Source organism: Dermochelys coriacea, chromosome 1 (genome assembly GCF_009764565.3).
Source record: "Dermochelys coriacea isolate rDerCor1 chromosome 1, rDerCor1.pri.v4, whole genome shotgun sequence".
In the NCBI taxonomy this organism is placed as follows: domain Eukaryota; kingdom Metazoa; phylum Chordata; order Testudines; family Dermochelyidae; genus Dermochelys; species Dermochelys coriacea.
In genome coordinates, this window is record NC_050068.2 from 212,175,052 (window position 1) to 212,189,929 (window position 14,878).

The 14,878-nt window shown below is 41.3% G+C and overlaps 1 protein-coding gene across 5 annotated transcripts in view; it reads right to left on the reverse strand.

Annotated features, from left to right (window-relative positions):
- Window positions 1-14,878, reverse strand: part of FAM131B (family with sequence similarity 131 member B) — a 76,211-nt gene that overhangs the window by 36,425 nt on the left and 24,908 nt on the right. For 4 of the 5 annotated variants that reach the window (XM_038388008.2, XM_038388007.2, XM_038388006.2 and 1 more), the window contains exon 2: window positions 2,000-2,109. In XM_038388008.2, coding sequence (XP_038243936.1) covers window positions 2,000-2,109 — 110 coding nt within the window. Of the gene's footprint in view, window positions 1-1,999; window positions 2,110-14,878 lie in introns of those variants that run through there. The other variant, XM_038388009.2, reaches the window with a different exon arrangement.

Here is a 14,878-nt window from a genome sequence, read left to right on the forward strand (position 1 = left end):
ACCTCAGGAGTTCCACCTAATCTGTGGCCGTGGAGACATACTTGGAGATTTTCTGAGTGGAGACATTCACAGTGCTCCTTCCAAGCCTACGGGCCAATCGAAGGGGTATGGGCTCCCACCTACCAAATCCTGCTGGGTCTGTGAGGAGGATGCATGTGGTATTGGATAATTCACCAAGACATTTGGGAACTTAAACTACCTGGTCTGCCCAACCGATTCGTAGTCAGTGCTCCTAGAGTAATACCCGACATTTGGCTAGGGGTTGGAAGCCAATGGACACTTTGGCCGTTAGAACCCCCTCAACTTTAGTGTGTACGTAAACTAAAACCAGGAGACGTTGTCACTGTTTGTGACAACATTTGTTGGGAGGGTATGGGACACAGAATTACCCTGACAGGATGCTTACTTTTCCAAGCTAATAATAGCTGTGTGCATGTTGAGACCATCACCTTGAATGACGTACATTTTAATCTCACCACAGCCGCAGGCAATCATATCATTTATTGGCCTGCAGATAAAACTCTACAATTAGCCCTCATGTTCCAGATACCCTTTAACTGGACTTCTTTAGTACCTGACCGATTCCAAAATTTGCTTTCAATTTTACCTAAGGTTCAGAAAATTTCCAAATTACAGGACAAATGCATGTGCTCCAAAATATATATCAAGCTGAAAAAAAAATGCCTTTTATACTGCCTATAGAATGTCTACTTTGTGTACCAAAACTGATGTATTGTGTTTTGAAACTAAAGCTATTCGACAATCCCAACCACATCATATTATCACCATGGGAATATTGATGCTTTTACTGCTGTTTAGCGTAGGATTGTGTTATTGTTGTTATAAAAGATGTATTTACCATTGCCTGTCCAGCCCTAAACCTGGCAGCCTCGGTGCAAGGAAGCAGGTGGCACTAATGATTTTAAATGAAATGTATGACACTGCTTGGGCAAAAGAACATGAGAACTAAAAGGAGGAAATTAACAGGCTCATGGCTATGGAAGTTTAGGCCCAATTAGTGGTGCCAAAAAAAAAATGGCACCAAAGGGGGGAATGTGGAAGAAAAATCTAATGGGCCTAAACTAATCGGCCTAAAACTTTGGTCAAGCTAACTGTGTGTATAAAACAAAAGAAGAGGGTGAGGAAAATTCTATTAAGAGGCAGATAGCAACAGCTCAGCTTAAAAATGTAACCGCAACTGCTTGAAGTTAGAAAAGACCGTTAACCACAAAGAAAGCACCTGTCAATAACACGTAAAACTTGTTTTGCTTTTTTGCAAATAAGGCAAAGCTACCATTGAAGCTTGCACTATATGCCAAATAAGTAAAATGCTGTTGAAGAAAATGTGCTTAACAGGTTGTGGTTTTCAGCTATATAAGCTCCTGTATTTTCTGTTCACGGCAGAGCAGCTCCAGCTGACTCTCTCTATATGTGCATACTTAAATAAAGTGGGTCTCAGGCTTGGTTCTGATCCAAGCACAATGCATGGTTAATTTTTCCACTGCATTTGTTTCCCCACAACAGTGTAGATCTGTTCTATGCCAGGGCCTCCCATCTAAGCCAGCACTCAAGCAATTCAGACTGAAATGGTTTTCAGACTCACCCTGAGCTAGATTTAATGTTCTACTCTAGGAACTGAAAATGAAAGCTTTCACTTCTGAAAATTAACAAGGAGTCCGGTGGCACCTTAAAGACTAACAGATTTATTTGGGCATAAGATTTCATGGGTAAAAAACCCACTTCTTCTACCCACGAAAGCTTATGCCCAAATAAATCTGTTAGTCTTTAAGGTGCCACAGGACTCCTTGTTGTTTTTGTGGATACAGACTAACATGGCTACCCCCTGATACTTCTGAAAATTGATGCCCCAAAGTCTTTAGTGCAAGTAAGACTTTTGTGCCTTTCCCAGCTGAGGTTGGTGACCCCAGACGCTTTATATGTATTCAGTGGGGTTGAGACTTTCTAGTCTTCTCCCCCTGAGCATAGGATGGGCACTCACCTCAGTGGAGGGTCGGTGGATGCTGCTGCCATGCAATGAGCTGGTGCTGTCCATATTGATCTGGTCCACATCTTTCAATCCCTTCCAGTCCACTGCAATCACCTCATTCCCTGCAGGGACACAACATCCAGTCAGGATTTCTTGCTTCCATCACTTTAAACTGTGCTATAAGGGGTTTTACATGAGAGTTCAGCAAAGGAAGGAGTGTGTGTCATAGATTCATAAAGCTTAAAGCCATAACAGGCCTTTAGATCATTTAGACTGACCTCTGTATAGAACAGACTATTCAGTTTCATCCACGGATCCCTGTATTGAGCCCAATAACTTGTATTTGATTAAAGCATATCTTCTAGACAGGTATTCAGCACTGATATGGGATGGAAAATCCACCACTGGTAGTTTATTCCAGTGGTTAATCACCCTCACTGTTACAATTTTGTGCCTTATTTCTAATTTGAGTTTATCTGGCTTCAACTTCCAGTTCTTGTTCTGTCTTTCTCTAGATGAAAGAGCCCTTCAGTACCCAGCATTTTCTCCCATGTGAAGGTTACTTATCCACCATAATCAAATCACCACTCAGTCTTCTTTTTGATAAGCTCTCTCATTGATAAATCTCTCACTGTAAGGCATTTTCTCCAGTTCTCAAATTTGTGGCTCTTCTCCGCAGCCTTTCCAATTCTCCAACATCATTTTAAAAAATGTGGACACCAGAACTGGATATGGTATTCAAGTACTTATCTCACCAATGCCATGTACAGAGGTAAAACCACCTCTCTACCAGGATTGGCAATTTCCAGGGAAAAACTAGTTTAGGACAGGGTACATACTAGCTTAAACCTGGGTTAAACTGTGAAAAATAACGGCATCAGTGGCCAGCAAGTTCAGCAAGCACAGAATGAAACTTTTCAAACTTTGAATACATTCATTCAAAACTGAGGAATAGGTGCGGTCTATCCACTACCTCAAAGTTGGTCTTCTGCTACAGGATGCTGCATGGCCAAGTGGACCTGGACTAGTCGTTTGCAACTCTGCATGCTTCTGATTGCTTAATGCTTCAACTCTGCATTATTGTCATTTTCATATAATCAAATGTTTTTGACTTCTGTTTATATAATACTGAAAACTGAAATGAGCCATGACATGTACAACTTCCTTGAGAAAATTCCGAACCAGAATGTATAGACAGTCCAATGTTCAGTATTATAATTATATATATTAGTATTACACTCACTGCAGGTTTACATTTTATTTGTACAACTCTAAATTAATCTACAAATCGACTGCTTTATAACACCACAACTTGAATATGTAACTAAAACTAAGTGGAATGTAGTGTGCATTAATGAAACCGTTTTTAAAATAAAAAATGCCTTAAACTGGGACTAACTAAGTGGAATGTAGTGTGCATTAATGAAACCGTTTTTAAAATAGAAAATGCCTTAAACTGGGACTAACTAGTTTTCCCCATGATTTTACCAGGTAAAACGCACTTCTGGTAAATACCATGCCATCTCTGCTCCCGACTCCTACTCACTACTTCCCTGTTTATATATCCAAGAATTGCATTAGTCTTTTTTTTCCACAGCATTACTGAAAGTTCATGTTCAGTTACTTGTCCACTGTAATCCCTAAATCCTTTCCAGAGTCTCTACTTTTGAGGATATGGTCCCCCATTCTGCAGTTATGACCAGCATTCCTTGTTCCTAGATGTATAATTTTGCATTTGGCTGTATTAAAACACACATTGCTTGAATTGGCCCAGTCTACCAAGTGATCCAGATTGCTCTGCCCTGCCCTCATCATTATTTACCACTCTGCTAATCATTGTGTCATCTGCAAATTTTATCCGCAATGATTTTATATTTACTTCCAGATCATCGATGAAAATTTTGAAAAGTATTGGGCCTAGTACCTGTGAAACCCCACTAAAAATACACACCAATTTGATGATGATTCCCCATTGACCACTACTTTTTGAGATTTGTCAGTTAGCCAGTTCTTAATCATTAAATTAATGTGTGCTTTGTTGATATTGTATAGTGCTGATTTTTTAATCAAAATGTTGTGTGGAATTAAATCAAATGCCTTATAAAAGTCTAAGGGCTTGTCTACATGCAGAATAAAGCTAAGGTGTGAATTTAAAGTGCAATCGCTATTCCACACTAAGTTTCTGTGTGGACCTTCTTATTACACACTAAGAGTGTCTATTTATGGTTTAGGTTTATCCACTGCCAAAGTGGATCCACTTCCAAAGTGGATTAAGCTAAACCACACAAAGGCACTCTTAATGCAGAGTAAGTGTGTTCACACAGCAAACTATTGAAGAATAGCTATTCAGCAATACCTATTGTACAATATATATTCCAGGTTTTTCCCTGTATAGACAAGCCCTAAGTATATTACACCTATGCAGTTACCTTTATCAACGCAACTTGCAATTTCATAAAAAAATGAAATGAGGTTTGTTTAACAATACTTATTTTCCACCAAACCATGTTGACTGGCCTTAATTATATTCCTGTCCTTTAATTTATCAGTTGAATCCTGTATCAATTTTTCCCACTATTTTCCCCAACCTGCAGTTATTTGGGTCATCTTGTTTGCCCTCTTTGAATATTGGCATAACCAGTCTTCTGAAATTTTCCCCATATTCCAAACTGTATTAAAAATGAACATCAGTAGGCCAGAGATCTCACCAGCCAACTCTTTTAGGATTTTTGGCTGCAAGTTATCTGAGCCTGTTGATTTAAAAATGTTTAACATCCCCCGTAATTAATAATGGACTGGAAAGACCTTCATCATCCCCATGTGATACAAGTCCATCATCTTGCTTCTTTTCAAATACAAAATAGAAATATTTATTGAACACTTCTGCCATTTCTGCATCTTTATTAACATTTTTACCATCTCTGCATAGTAATGGATTTATTTTTATGGTTTCTAGGAGTTTGTTGGTTCCTAATGTACTTTAAAAACTCTATCTTGTTATCCTTAGCCCTGTCAGCCATGGATTTTTCCCTGATGTCTTTATCTTTCCTTCTACATTTTTTCCACTTTATAGCTTCTAATTTATACTGATTGCTTTCTAATTCCCCTTTTTTCCATTTGTTATATATTGTTCTTTTATTTCTAAATGCTGCCATCACTTCACCACTGAACCCACCTGGGCTTTTAGCCAAAGTTGTCCTCTTCCTTGATTGTGGAATAATGTCTTTTTGGCGAGCTAAAAAAACTCTTCTTAAAAGCTCCCAATTTTCAGGCATATTTTTCTGCCTACATTTTTCCTCACAATCAGTTTTGTTCATGAAGGCAGCAAATGTAATTATATATATCACAATCAAGAAAGATATATATATTGATTGGGACCGTCCTCTATTTTTCACAGGTTCATGGATTCTAAGGCCGGAAGGGACCATTGTGATAATTTAGTCTGACCTCCTGTGTTACACAGGCCACATAACTTCCTATGATGAGGTGTGTAGGCCACACAGGTACTGACAGGGTTAATGTGGGCCTAGGAGGCCAATAATGGTACCTGGCTGCACCTGGAAGGGGAGCCAGGCTTAATGGAGCCCACCTAGGCAGGAGCAGGCTGGTTAGTATAAAGGCAGGAAGTTGACAGCAGCAGAGGGCTGCAGAGAGGGAGTCTGCAGTCACTCTCTGGGAACAGAGAGGTGGTGAGGAGGAAACCCAGGGGAGAGGATCAGTCCTAGGATCCTAGCCCTGAAAGAAGGGTCAACCCAGAGAAGTTGAGGGGAAGAAAGGCTGGGTAGGAAGAAGCCGAAGGAAACAGCATCACGGAATGGAACTGGCAGAACTTGGCTGCTGGCTCCAGGGTGGGAACCTACTGTAGAGGGAGGGCCTGGGTTCCCCAGTCAGCCACTGTGAAAGTGGCACAGGACCTGGAGATCTGGAATGGAAGACCGTCTAAGACAGTGTATGGTGGGACTTTGTTACTTCAGAAGAGGAGGACTATATAGTGACCTGGACTGATGGCTGAGTCATGAAGATGGAGCATTCTGAATCACAAAGAGAGAAGGGCCACAGTCTGAGCAACCAGCAAAAGGGGGTGCTGGACAGGGCAAGTGCTCATTCTCAGATGTACACAAAAGGAGGTGCACCTGCAGTGGGTGAACTCCTTTACACTTCCCCAGAATAATTCCTAGAGCAGATCTTTTTAAAAAAATCCAATCCTGATTTAAAAACTGTCAGTGGTGGAGATCCACCACAACCCTTAGTAAATTGTTCAATGGTTAATTACACTCACTATTAAAAATGTACATCTTATTTCCAGTCTGAATTTGTCTAGCTTCAACTTCCAACTATTGACTCCGGTTATACCTTTCTCTGCTTGATTGAGCTCCTTGACTCTATCACTGTAAGGCAGGTTTTCTACTCCTTTAATCATTCTTGTGGCTCTTCTCTGAACCCTCTCAAATTTACCAACATTCTTTTTGAATTGTGGACACCAGAACTGTACACAGTATTCCAGCAGTGATTGCACCAGTGCCCATTTTGAATGTAATCAGGTCATGATCACTGGTCCCCATGGCAACCACCAACATCCAGTCCAGTGAGTAATCTTTATCCATCATAATGAGGCCCAAAATAGTTACCTTATGTTGGGTGCAATACCTTTTGTGTTAGACAATTATCTATAATTTACAAAAGTACCCCCTGCTTGTTAGCACATTGATCCCTGTGCATTTGAGATACTGTGCCTCTGACTTATCAATATTTTAAAACAGGTAATGGTGTCTTTAATATAGAGTGTCACTCCTCACCTTTTTCACCTACCCTGTCTTTCCGGAACAGGTTGTTGTTATGTTCATGGCATGCACACAGCAAAGTTAAATAGACACATAAAATACTCTTGCCAGCGGGTTGCAAAGTAACACTACTTTATTGCTTAACATTCAGAATGATAACACAAAAGAACCACATAACTGAAGAGACAAAGCAGGCTGCTCCCTAAGGCAGAGAGGCACAACTCACCCCACCTTACTGGCTCTGTGCAATGTTGCCAACTCCACATACCAAGAAGTCACCAGACAAACCCTGAGAAGTCACTAGGTGTAGCTATTTAAGCACTCAGAAGGAGTAAAAAATGTCACTAAAAAAAAAGGTCCAGAGAATTCAACAGAGAATTATATATTAGGGCTGTTAACCAATTAAAAAAATTAATTGTGATTAGTCACGCAATGTAAAAAATTAATTGTGATTAATCACGCTATTAAAAAAATAATAGAGTACCATTTATTTGCATATTTTTGGATGTTCTCTAATTTTTCAAATATATTGATTTCAGTTACAGCGCACAATACAAAGATACTGTGTTCACTTTATGCTTATTATTATTGAAAATATTTGCACTGTAAAAAACAAAAGAAATATTATTTTTCAATTCACCTCATACAAGTACTGTAGTGCAATCTCTTTATCAAGAAAATTGAATTGACAAATGTAGTATTATGTACAAAAAACTTCATTCAAAAATAAAACAATGTAAAACTTTAAAGCCTACAAGTCCATTCAGTCCTACTTCTTGTTCAGCCAGTTGTTCAGACAAACAAGTTTGTTTACATTTGCAGGAGATAATGCTGCCCGCTTCTTGTTTACAATGTCACCAGAAAGTGAGAACAGGCATGGCACTGTTGTAGCCACGTCACAAAATATTTACATGTCAGATATGTTAAAGATTCATATGTCCCTTCATGCTTCAACCACCTTTCCAGAGGACGTGCGTCCATGCTGATGACTGGTTCTGCTTGATAACAATCCAAAGCAGTGTGGACTGACACATGTTCATTTTCATCATCTGAATCAGATGCCACAAGCAGAAGGTTGATTTTCTTTTTTGGTGGTTCAGGTTCTGTAGTTTCCGCATAAGAGTGTTGCTCTTTTAAGACTTCTGAAAGCATGCTACATACCACTCTCGCTGAGATTTTGGAAGGCGCTTCAGATTCTTAAACCTTGGGTCGAGTGCTGTAGCTATCTTTAGAATCTCACATTGGTACTTTCTTTGTGTTTTGTCAAACCTGCGGTGAAAGTATTCTTAAAATGAACAACATGTGCTGGGTCATCATCCGAGACTGCTATAACATGAAATATATGGCATAATGAGGATAAAACAGAGCAGGAGACATACAATTCATACAATTCCCCAAGGAGTTCAGTCACAAATTTAATTAACACATTATTTTTTTAATGAGAGTCATCAATACAAAAGCATGTCCTCTGGAATGGTGGCCAAAGCATGAAGGGGCATACGAATGTTTAGCACATCTGGCACGTAAATACCTTGCAGGGCCAACTAAAAAAGTGTCATGCGAATGCCTGTTCTCACTTTCAGGTGACATTGTAAATAAGAAGCGGGCAGCATTATCTCCCATAAATGTAAATAAACTTGTTTCTCTTCATGATTGGCTGAAGAAGTAGGACTGAATAGACTTGGAGGCTCTAAAGTTTTACATTGTTTTGTTTTTAAGTTGCACTTTCATGACAAAGAGATTGCACTTCTGTGCTTGTATGAGGTGAACTGAAAAATACTATTTCTTTTGTTTATCATTTTTTACAGTGCAAATATTTGTAATAAAAATAATAATATAAATGTACACTTTGCATTCTGTGTTGTGATTGAAATCAATATATTTGAAAATGTAGGAAACATCCAAAAATATTTAATAAATTTCAATTTGTATTCTATTGTTTAACAATGTGATTCATTAATCACTGTTAATTTTTGAGTTAATCACATGAATTAACTGCAATTAATCAACAGCCCTAATACACACACACACACACACACACACACGTGCGCCCAGGCAAGTATAGTAACAAAATCATTCAGAAGCAGCTCAATAGTGTTAATAAAATCCATTCCATGCTCTTCTTACTACATTCTGTTGCACACCAGAAATGACTACAACAGTACACTGTCATCATCAGGAGGGTGCCTCTGCTCATTGAGAAGGAAACTGCAGCCCTCTGCTTATGGGGAAGGGCGCTTTGTTCACTGCAGCTCTTGTCAGCCTGGATTTGAGTCAAGAGGTTAGTGAAAGGGAGAGCCCAGAGCCAGGGGGAAGAGGGCATTCGCCTCACCTGAGCTGGGTGCTGCAGGGAGCCAAGAAAGTACATTTAAAAACAAAAATCTGCTAGCCAGACCCCTTCACCACCCCCGGGTTTGATTTCTGAAAACAGGTGGGCAGCTAACCCCAGGCCAAGCCAGGAGAAGGAGTAAAGGGGAGCCGAAATCAAGCTAGCTCCACCTTTGATCCTGGAGTAAGGGCTTCATCCCTGGAGGCATGGTGACCCTGCCCCATTGGGGCACATGGCCCTGTCTCATCCCACCCCACCTTCCATCTGTGCAGCTCTCCTCACTGGCTAACTTGCCTCTCCCACTCTGCCTACTTCATTAACCCTCTTTCTTTGCATCACAAAGAACATATCTGGATAAAACAAACCCTGGCTAATGTGCAGCTCTCTCCAAAGTGCATCTGGCTTTAGCAAAGTATTTAATTAGCCTCCAGAAACTACTTTTCTTCACCTGCAGATTATAGTGATCTTAGCCCAAGAAGCCCTGGAGTGTGATTCCTTCCAAGGACATGGTCAGTTGAGACATAATGACATTGACTTGGTGTGCAAAAGAATGTAGTAAGAAGAACATGGAATGGATTTTATTAACGGTATTGAGCTGCTTCTGAATGATTTTGTGATTATACATATTGGTGACTTCTTTCTCTGAATGTCACTGTAATTTGTGAAAGTCGCTAGATTTGTCACTGGTCACTTTGACCTTATTTTTTCACTAGGGAAACCAAAAAGTCACTAAACCTAATGACAAAGTAGCTACACACTTCCCTACGGGGCCCCATAGCCCACAAGCAGGACCAGGAAAAACCCTGAGCATTTAAAGTGATAGCTTACAATTTCAATTCAGTTTTCAATGCACTACAATTGTAACTAGGGTGACCAGGTGTCTGGTTTTCAACCAGAACACCCGGTAGAAAAGGGACCCTGGTGGTTCCGGTCAGCACCATGGACTGGGCACATAAAAGTCTGGTTGGCAGTGCTGCGGCACTAAGGCAGGCTAGTCTCTACCTGTCCTGGCTCTGCACTGTGCCCCAGAAGGGGCCAACAGGTCTGGCTCCTAGGCAGGGGTGCTACCCAAGCACCAGCTGCGCACTCCCATTGGCTGGGAACCTGTGGATGAGAGCCTGCCGTGCCTCCGATTAGGATCCAGACCTGCTGGCCACTTCCGGGGCAGAGTGCGGAGCCAGGACAGGCAGGAAGCCTGCCTTAGCGCCCCCCGTTGAGTTGCTGACCGGTAGCCACTGGAGGTAAGTCTGTGCCCCAAGCTCCAAACCCCTGCCCCAGCCCTGAGCCCCCCCAAACCCATGGCCCCCTCCTGCATCCCAGAGCCTGCAGCCCCAGATGGAGCCCTCACCCCCCTTCACTCCAGAGCCACCTCCCACACCCTGAACCCCCTGCCCCACCTCACAGCCTGGAGCCCCCTCCTGCATCCCAAACCCCTCATCTCTGGCCCCACCACAGAGCCTGCACCCCCAGACAGAGCCCTCACCTCCTCAGGCACCCGAACTCCCTGCCCCAACCTGAAGCCCCCTCACGCACCCTGAACCCCTCATTTCTGACCCCAACCTGGAGGCCGCATCCCCAATTAGAGCCCTCACCTCCTCACGCACCCCAACCCCCTGCCCCAGCCCAGTGAAAGTGAGTGAGGGTGGGGGAGAGCGAGCCACCAAGGGAGGGGGAATGTAGTGAGCCCTGGGGGGCAGGGTCTTGGGGAAGGGCCAGTGCAGGGGGCGTGGCCTCGGGGAAGGGGCAACCCTAGTTGTAACTAGTGATTTTAATATTTTAATTATGTGAATTGTCCCAGCAGGTTTCAGCAATGCCAATTGTATCAAATTTCTTCTAGTCAATGAGAATTTGCATTTCCTCTTGCCTGTTACCCAGACTCTTCGCACTGATGGAAGCCTGGGATGGCTGGCTGTGACACATAGAGGAGCCTGAGGAAGCTCCTCCAGGAGGAAATATGTGACAACAAAGGGAACCAGGGGGCACTCACCAGCTGACATTCACAGTAGAAAAAAAAATTCATTCCTTTTAGAAAGCTAAACTTTACTTAAGCTAAAACCAAAATGAATCAAATGCCATCTGATGTGGAGCACATGTCATCCAGCAAACCACTGCTCTCGGGGTGGGAGGTAGAGACCCAGTAACTGTGCAGATATTCCATCTCACATTCAAAACATCCATCCAATAGCGTAATTGGGACCCATTTTTTTAACAGGTTTCAGAGTAGCAGCCGTGTTAGTCTGTATTCGCAAAAAGAAAAGGAGTACTTGTGCCATCTTAGAGACTAACAAATTTATTTGAGCATAAGTTTTCGTGAGCTACAGCTCACTTCATCGGATGCATGAAGTGAGCTGTAGCTCATGAAAGCTTATGCTCAAATAAATTTGTTATTCTCTAAGGTGCCACAAGTACTCCTTTTCTTGTTGTTTTAACAGTGTCCCCAAACCATGCTATTGCCTTGGATAGAGTAGAGCAGAAGCAGGTTAGGGCACATGATTAAAAGACAAGTGAGGTTTCAGTATTGTATGATAACACGAATGGGCACGTTAGAGCTTAGACACAGACACATTTCCAAAGAGAAGAGTCAGGCTGAGAGTATGATGAGTATAAGGAGGATTCTCTCTTGAGGCAATGGTCCTCTCTGGCCCAGAATTTCTAACAGAACCTGGGAATTGCTTAGTGTTAACACAGGGTCTCCCTAAATCCTGGCCTGGCAACCACAGTTCATTGAAGGGTCTGCTTGCTACACTACATCTCTCAGTGTGTATATTGATTAAATAAAAACCTCAGAACAAAATAACAAAAACCATAGTTCCAAAGGAGACAAATCACAGAAACACAAAAAAGATTCAAACCCTCCACACCCCAGATTCCCTTCCCTCCCTCTACTCCTCTGGGTTATTCTCTAACAAGAATGCACCTCCACAAGCAAACACAACCGTTTATTGCGGGGTTCTCCAACTGGGGGTTGGGACCCCTCAGGGGGTCATGAGGTTATTACATGGGGGGGTCACGATCTGTCAGTCGCCACCACCAAACCCCACTTTGCCTCCAACATTTATAATAGTGTTAAATATAAAAAATGTGGTTTTAATTTATAAGGGATTGTCCCACTCAGGCTTGCTGTGTGAAAGGGGTCACCAATACAAAAGTTTGAGAACCACTGCTTTATCGCTATGTAAAGCCTGCCATGTCACCCCAGGCCCCTTCCCAGCTTCCTCCCATTCTTTGCTTCTCCCATCTCAATTGAAGCAAGTACTTTTATTATAGCCCTGTGTGGGGTAGGGCAGCCACCTGTCCAGGATTTCCCAGGATTGTCCCTTTTTTGAGGTAGCTGCTCTGGGACATCTGTAAAAGGGTGCTCCAGACACTGCCAATGGGCTAGTTTTATGGAATCAGGATCACCCCAAATGTCCCAGTTTTTTGAATCTCAGAGGTGGTAAGCCTAGTGTGGGGTGGAGCGGGAATAACATGGTACATGGTAGGTTGAGGACACTATTATTTAGTTGGGGCAACAGAGCATCTGTTGGAAATCTCCCTATGAGTGGGGAAAGCTGCAGCTTACTACAGAGTACATTGTGTCCATTAAAGTGTTGCCATCTCTTGCAATTATATTTTAAGTCTCATGAATTTGGTGTTTTCCTTAAAGCTTTAGCTTCTGGAGTCCTGAGAACACACAAGAATTTCAGCTTTCGTTTAAAAAAAAGTTTTCTTTTCTCATAGTTGCAAAGAAGGGCTTGAAAATGTGAACCCAAAAAAGCTCAAGCACCCAAAGAATCAGAATAAATTTCTTATTTATAAAACGTCATGGTTTTTAAGCCACTTGGGAGCCTAACTTATGCTTTATTTGACAATACTGCTATTAGGCTCTGGTTCTCTTTGAAGGTGGTACAGATTCTACCATGCTTAGAGGAAGCTCTAGGAGGCACAATGTCTCTCAGAGGTCAGTTGTGCAGCACAGGGGAAACATGCCTGTTGTAAAGTTCTTTGGATGTAACATTGTGCTCCTTTTCAGTGGTTGCCCTGTTTTCTCCATTAGGGTGTACTATCAGGGAGCAGTTGCTGCATTCAAAAGAGTGCAATAACTGCAAACATGCATGGCACCTGCATAAGTGGGTAAAAGAGGGAAAGACTCCATGCACCTTCCTCCACTCATACAATAGTCATGAACAATCTGGTCCTGTGATGGCAGCAGCTGTAAATGGGAAAGGGCGCAATCAGTCTAGGTAAAGCCTCTGCTCTCACTTCATCATGATGGCTTCAAATATTCTCCTCTAAGGCTGAAACTTCCTATGTTTTGTCTCAGTCCAAAGGTAATTTTAATTGTTTTTTTTTGTTTTTGTTTTTTTAGGTTTGAGCTTAATTCATTTTCAGATCAGACATGTAGTAAACAAGCAAACTTTCTTCACTAGGAAAAAAATGACTCTGCATGCAGAAAAACTTAGAAGTGACTAAACCATAAGATGGTGAGTTGTCCTCCTCAGGGAGGATAATGGGACATTAAAATCTGCTTATATATATAATAGTGAAAAATTGAATTTCAGTCAGAGTTGGGTTCCTACATCCTTTCGGCTCCTTTAAAACTTGTTGCCTTAAAAACCACACAAGTTACAAGGAATTAAAATTTTGTTTCACAAACAATATATACAAAATATTAAAGTTAGATTGCTAGGTATCTGCAAAAATTCTTGGAAATCCCAAAAGCTTCATGAATTTTAACATAATTATTTATCTGCAGATTCACACTAAAAAGTGCCTTATTTATCATTCATCATTCTCCTGATGAAATATTTCAGTCATGCAATCATGGAACAGAAACAATAATATTCATAGATTCATAGGTTCATAGATACTACGGTCAGAAGGGAGCATTCTGATCATCTAGTCCAACCTCCTGCACAATGCAGGCCACAGAATCTCACCCACCCACCAATTGCAATATGTGACCAATTGAAAACTAGAAATAGTGAATAGTCAAAGTGAAAAATTCATGAATGACCTACAAGCTGAAAATTATCTATCCAAATTATTCAGTGAACACTTGGAAAAAATGAACACATTTGAAGGAAATCAGAAACAGTTTGTGAGCATTTAAAGCACAGAAATTAAATGCAAAAAATAGGGTTGCCAATTTTGGTTGGACATATTCTTGGAGGTTTCATTACATGACATAATCATAGATTATCTTTAATTCCTGGAGACACCAGGACAACCCTGGAGGGTTGACAACCCTAAAATCTGTGTTAACAAACTGTTAACGCTAAGGAGGAAGCGAAGGTAACTTTTGTATCTAAATAGGATCAGGACTGGGGGGTACCCCTCCTGTCCAAAGTCAGGAATAGTTTCAGATTTGCTTTTGTGAGAAACAGTCAAAACAGCATTAAATCATAGACAAAGAACCAACTTCTGATCTCAATCATTGAACTTAATGGGGTTGCACCAAGATAAATGGGAGGTGCATTTATCACATGATGTTGGATAAAGTGAATTTTCTATAAAAAGAAATTAGTGTTTGCCTTACGGTTGTGTTTTTCTAACTTCTTTCCCTTTCCTCCTCATTCTTCACATTTCCTTCTATATTTTCATGTATCTTTTCTTTCATCTCTTCCACCCTCAATGTTAATTTTTAAGTACATGATCTTTAACTTTTCCCTCTAAAACATTCTTCTCCTTCAAAATGTTTTCTTTTCTGATTTTACCGTTTTTCAGATATTCTCTCTCTGCCCTCCTTACCCACCTTTATCCCAATCTCTACTAATGATTATCTCTCTATCCCATTGCTCC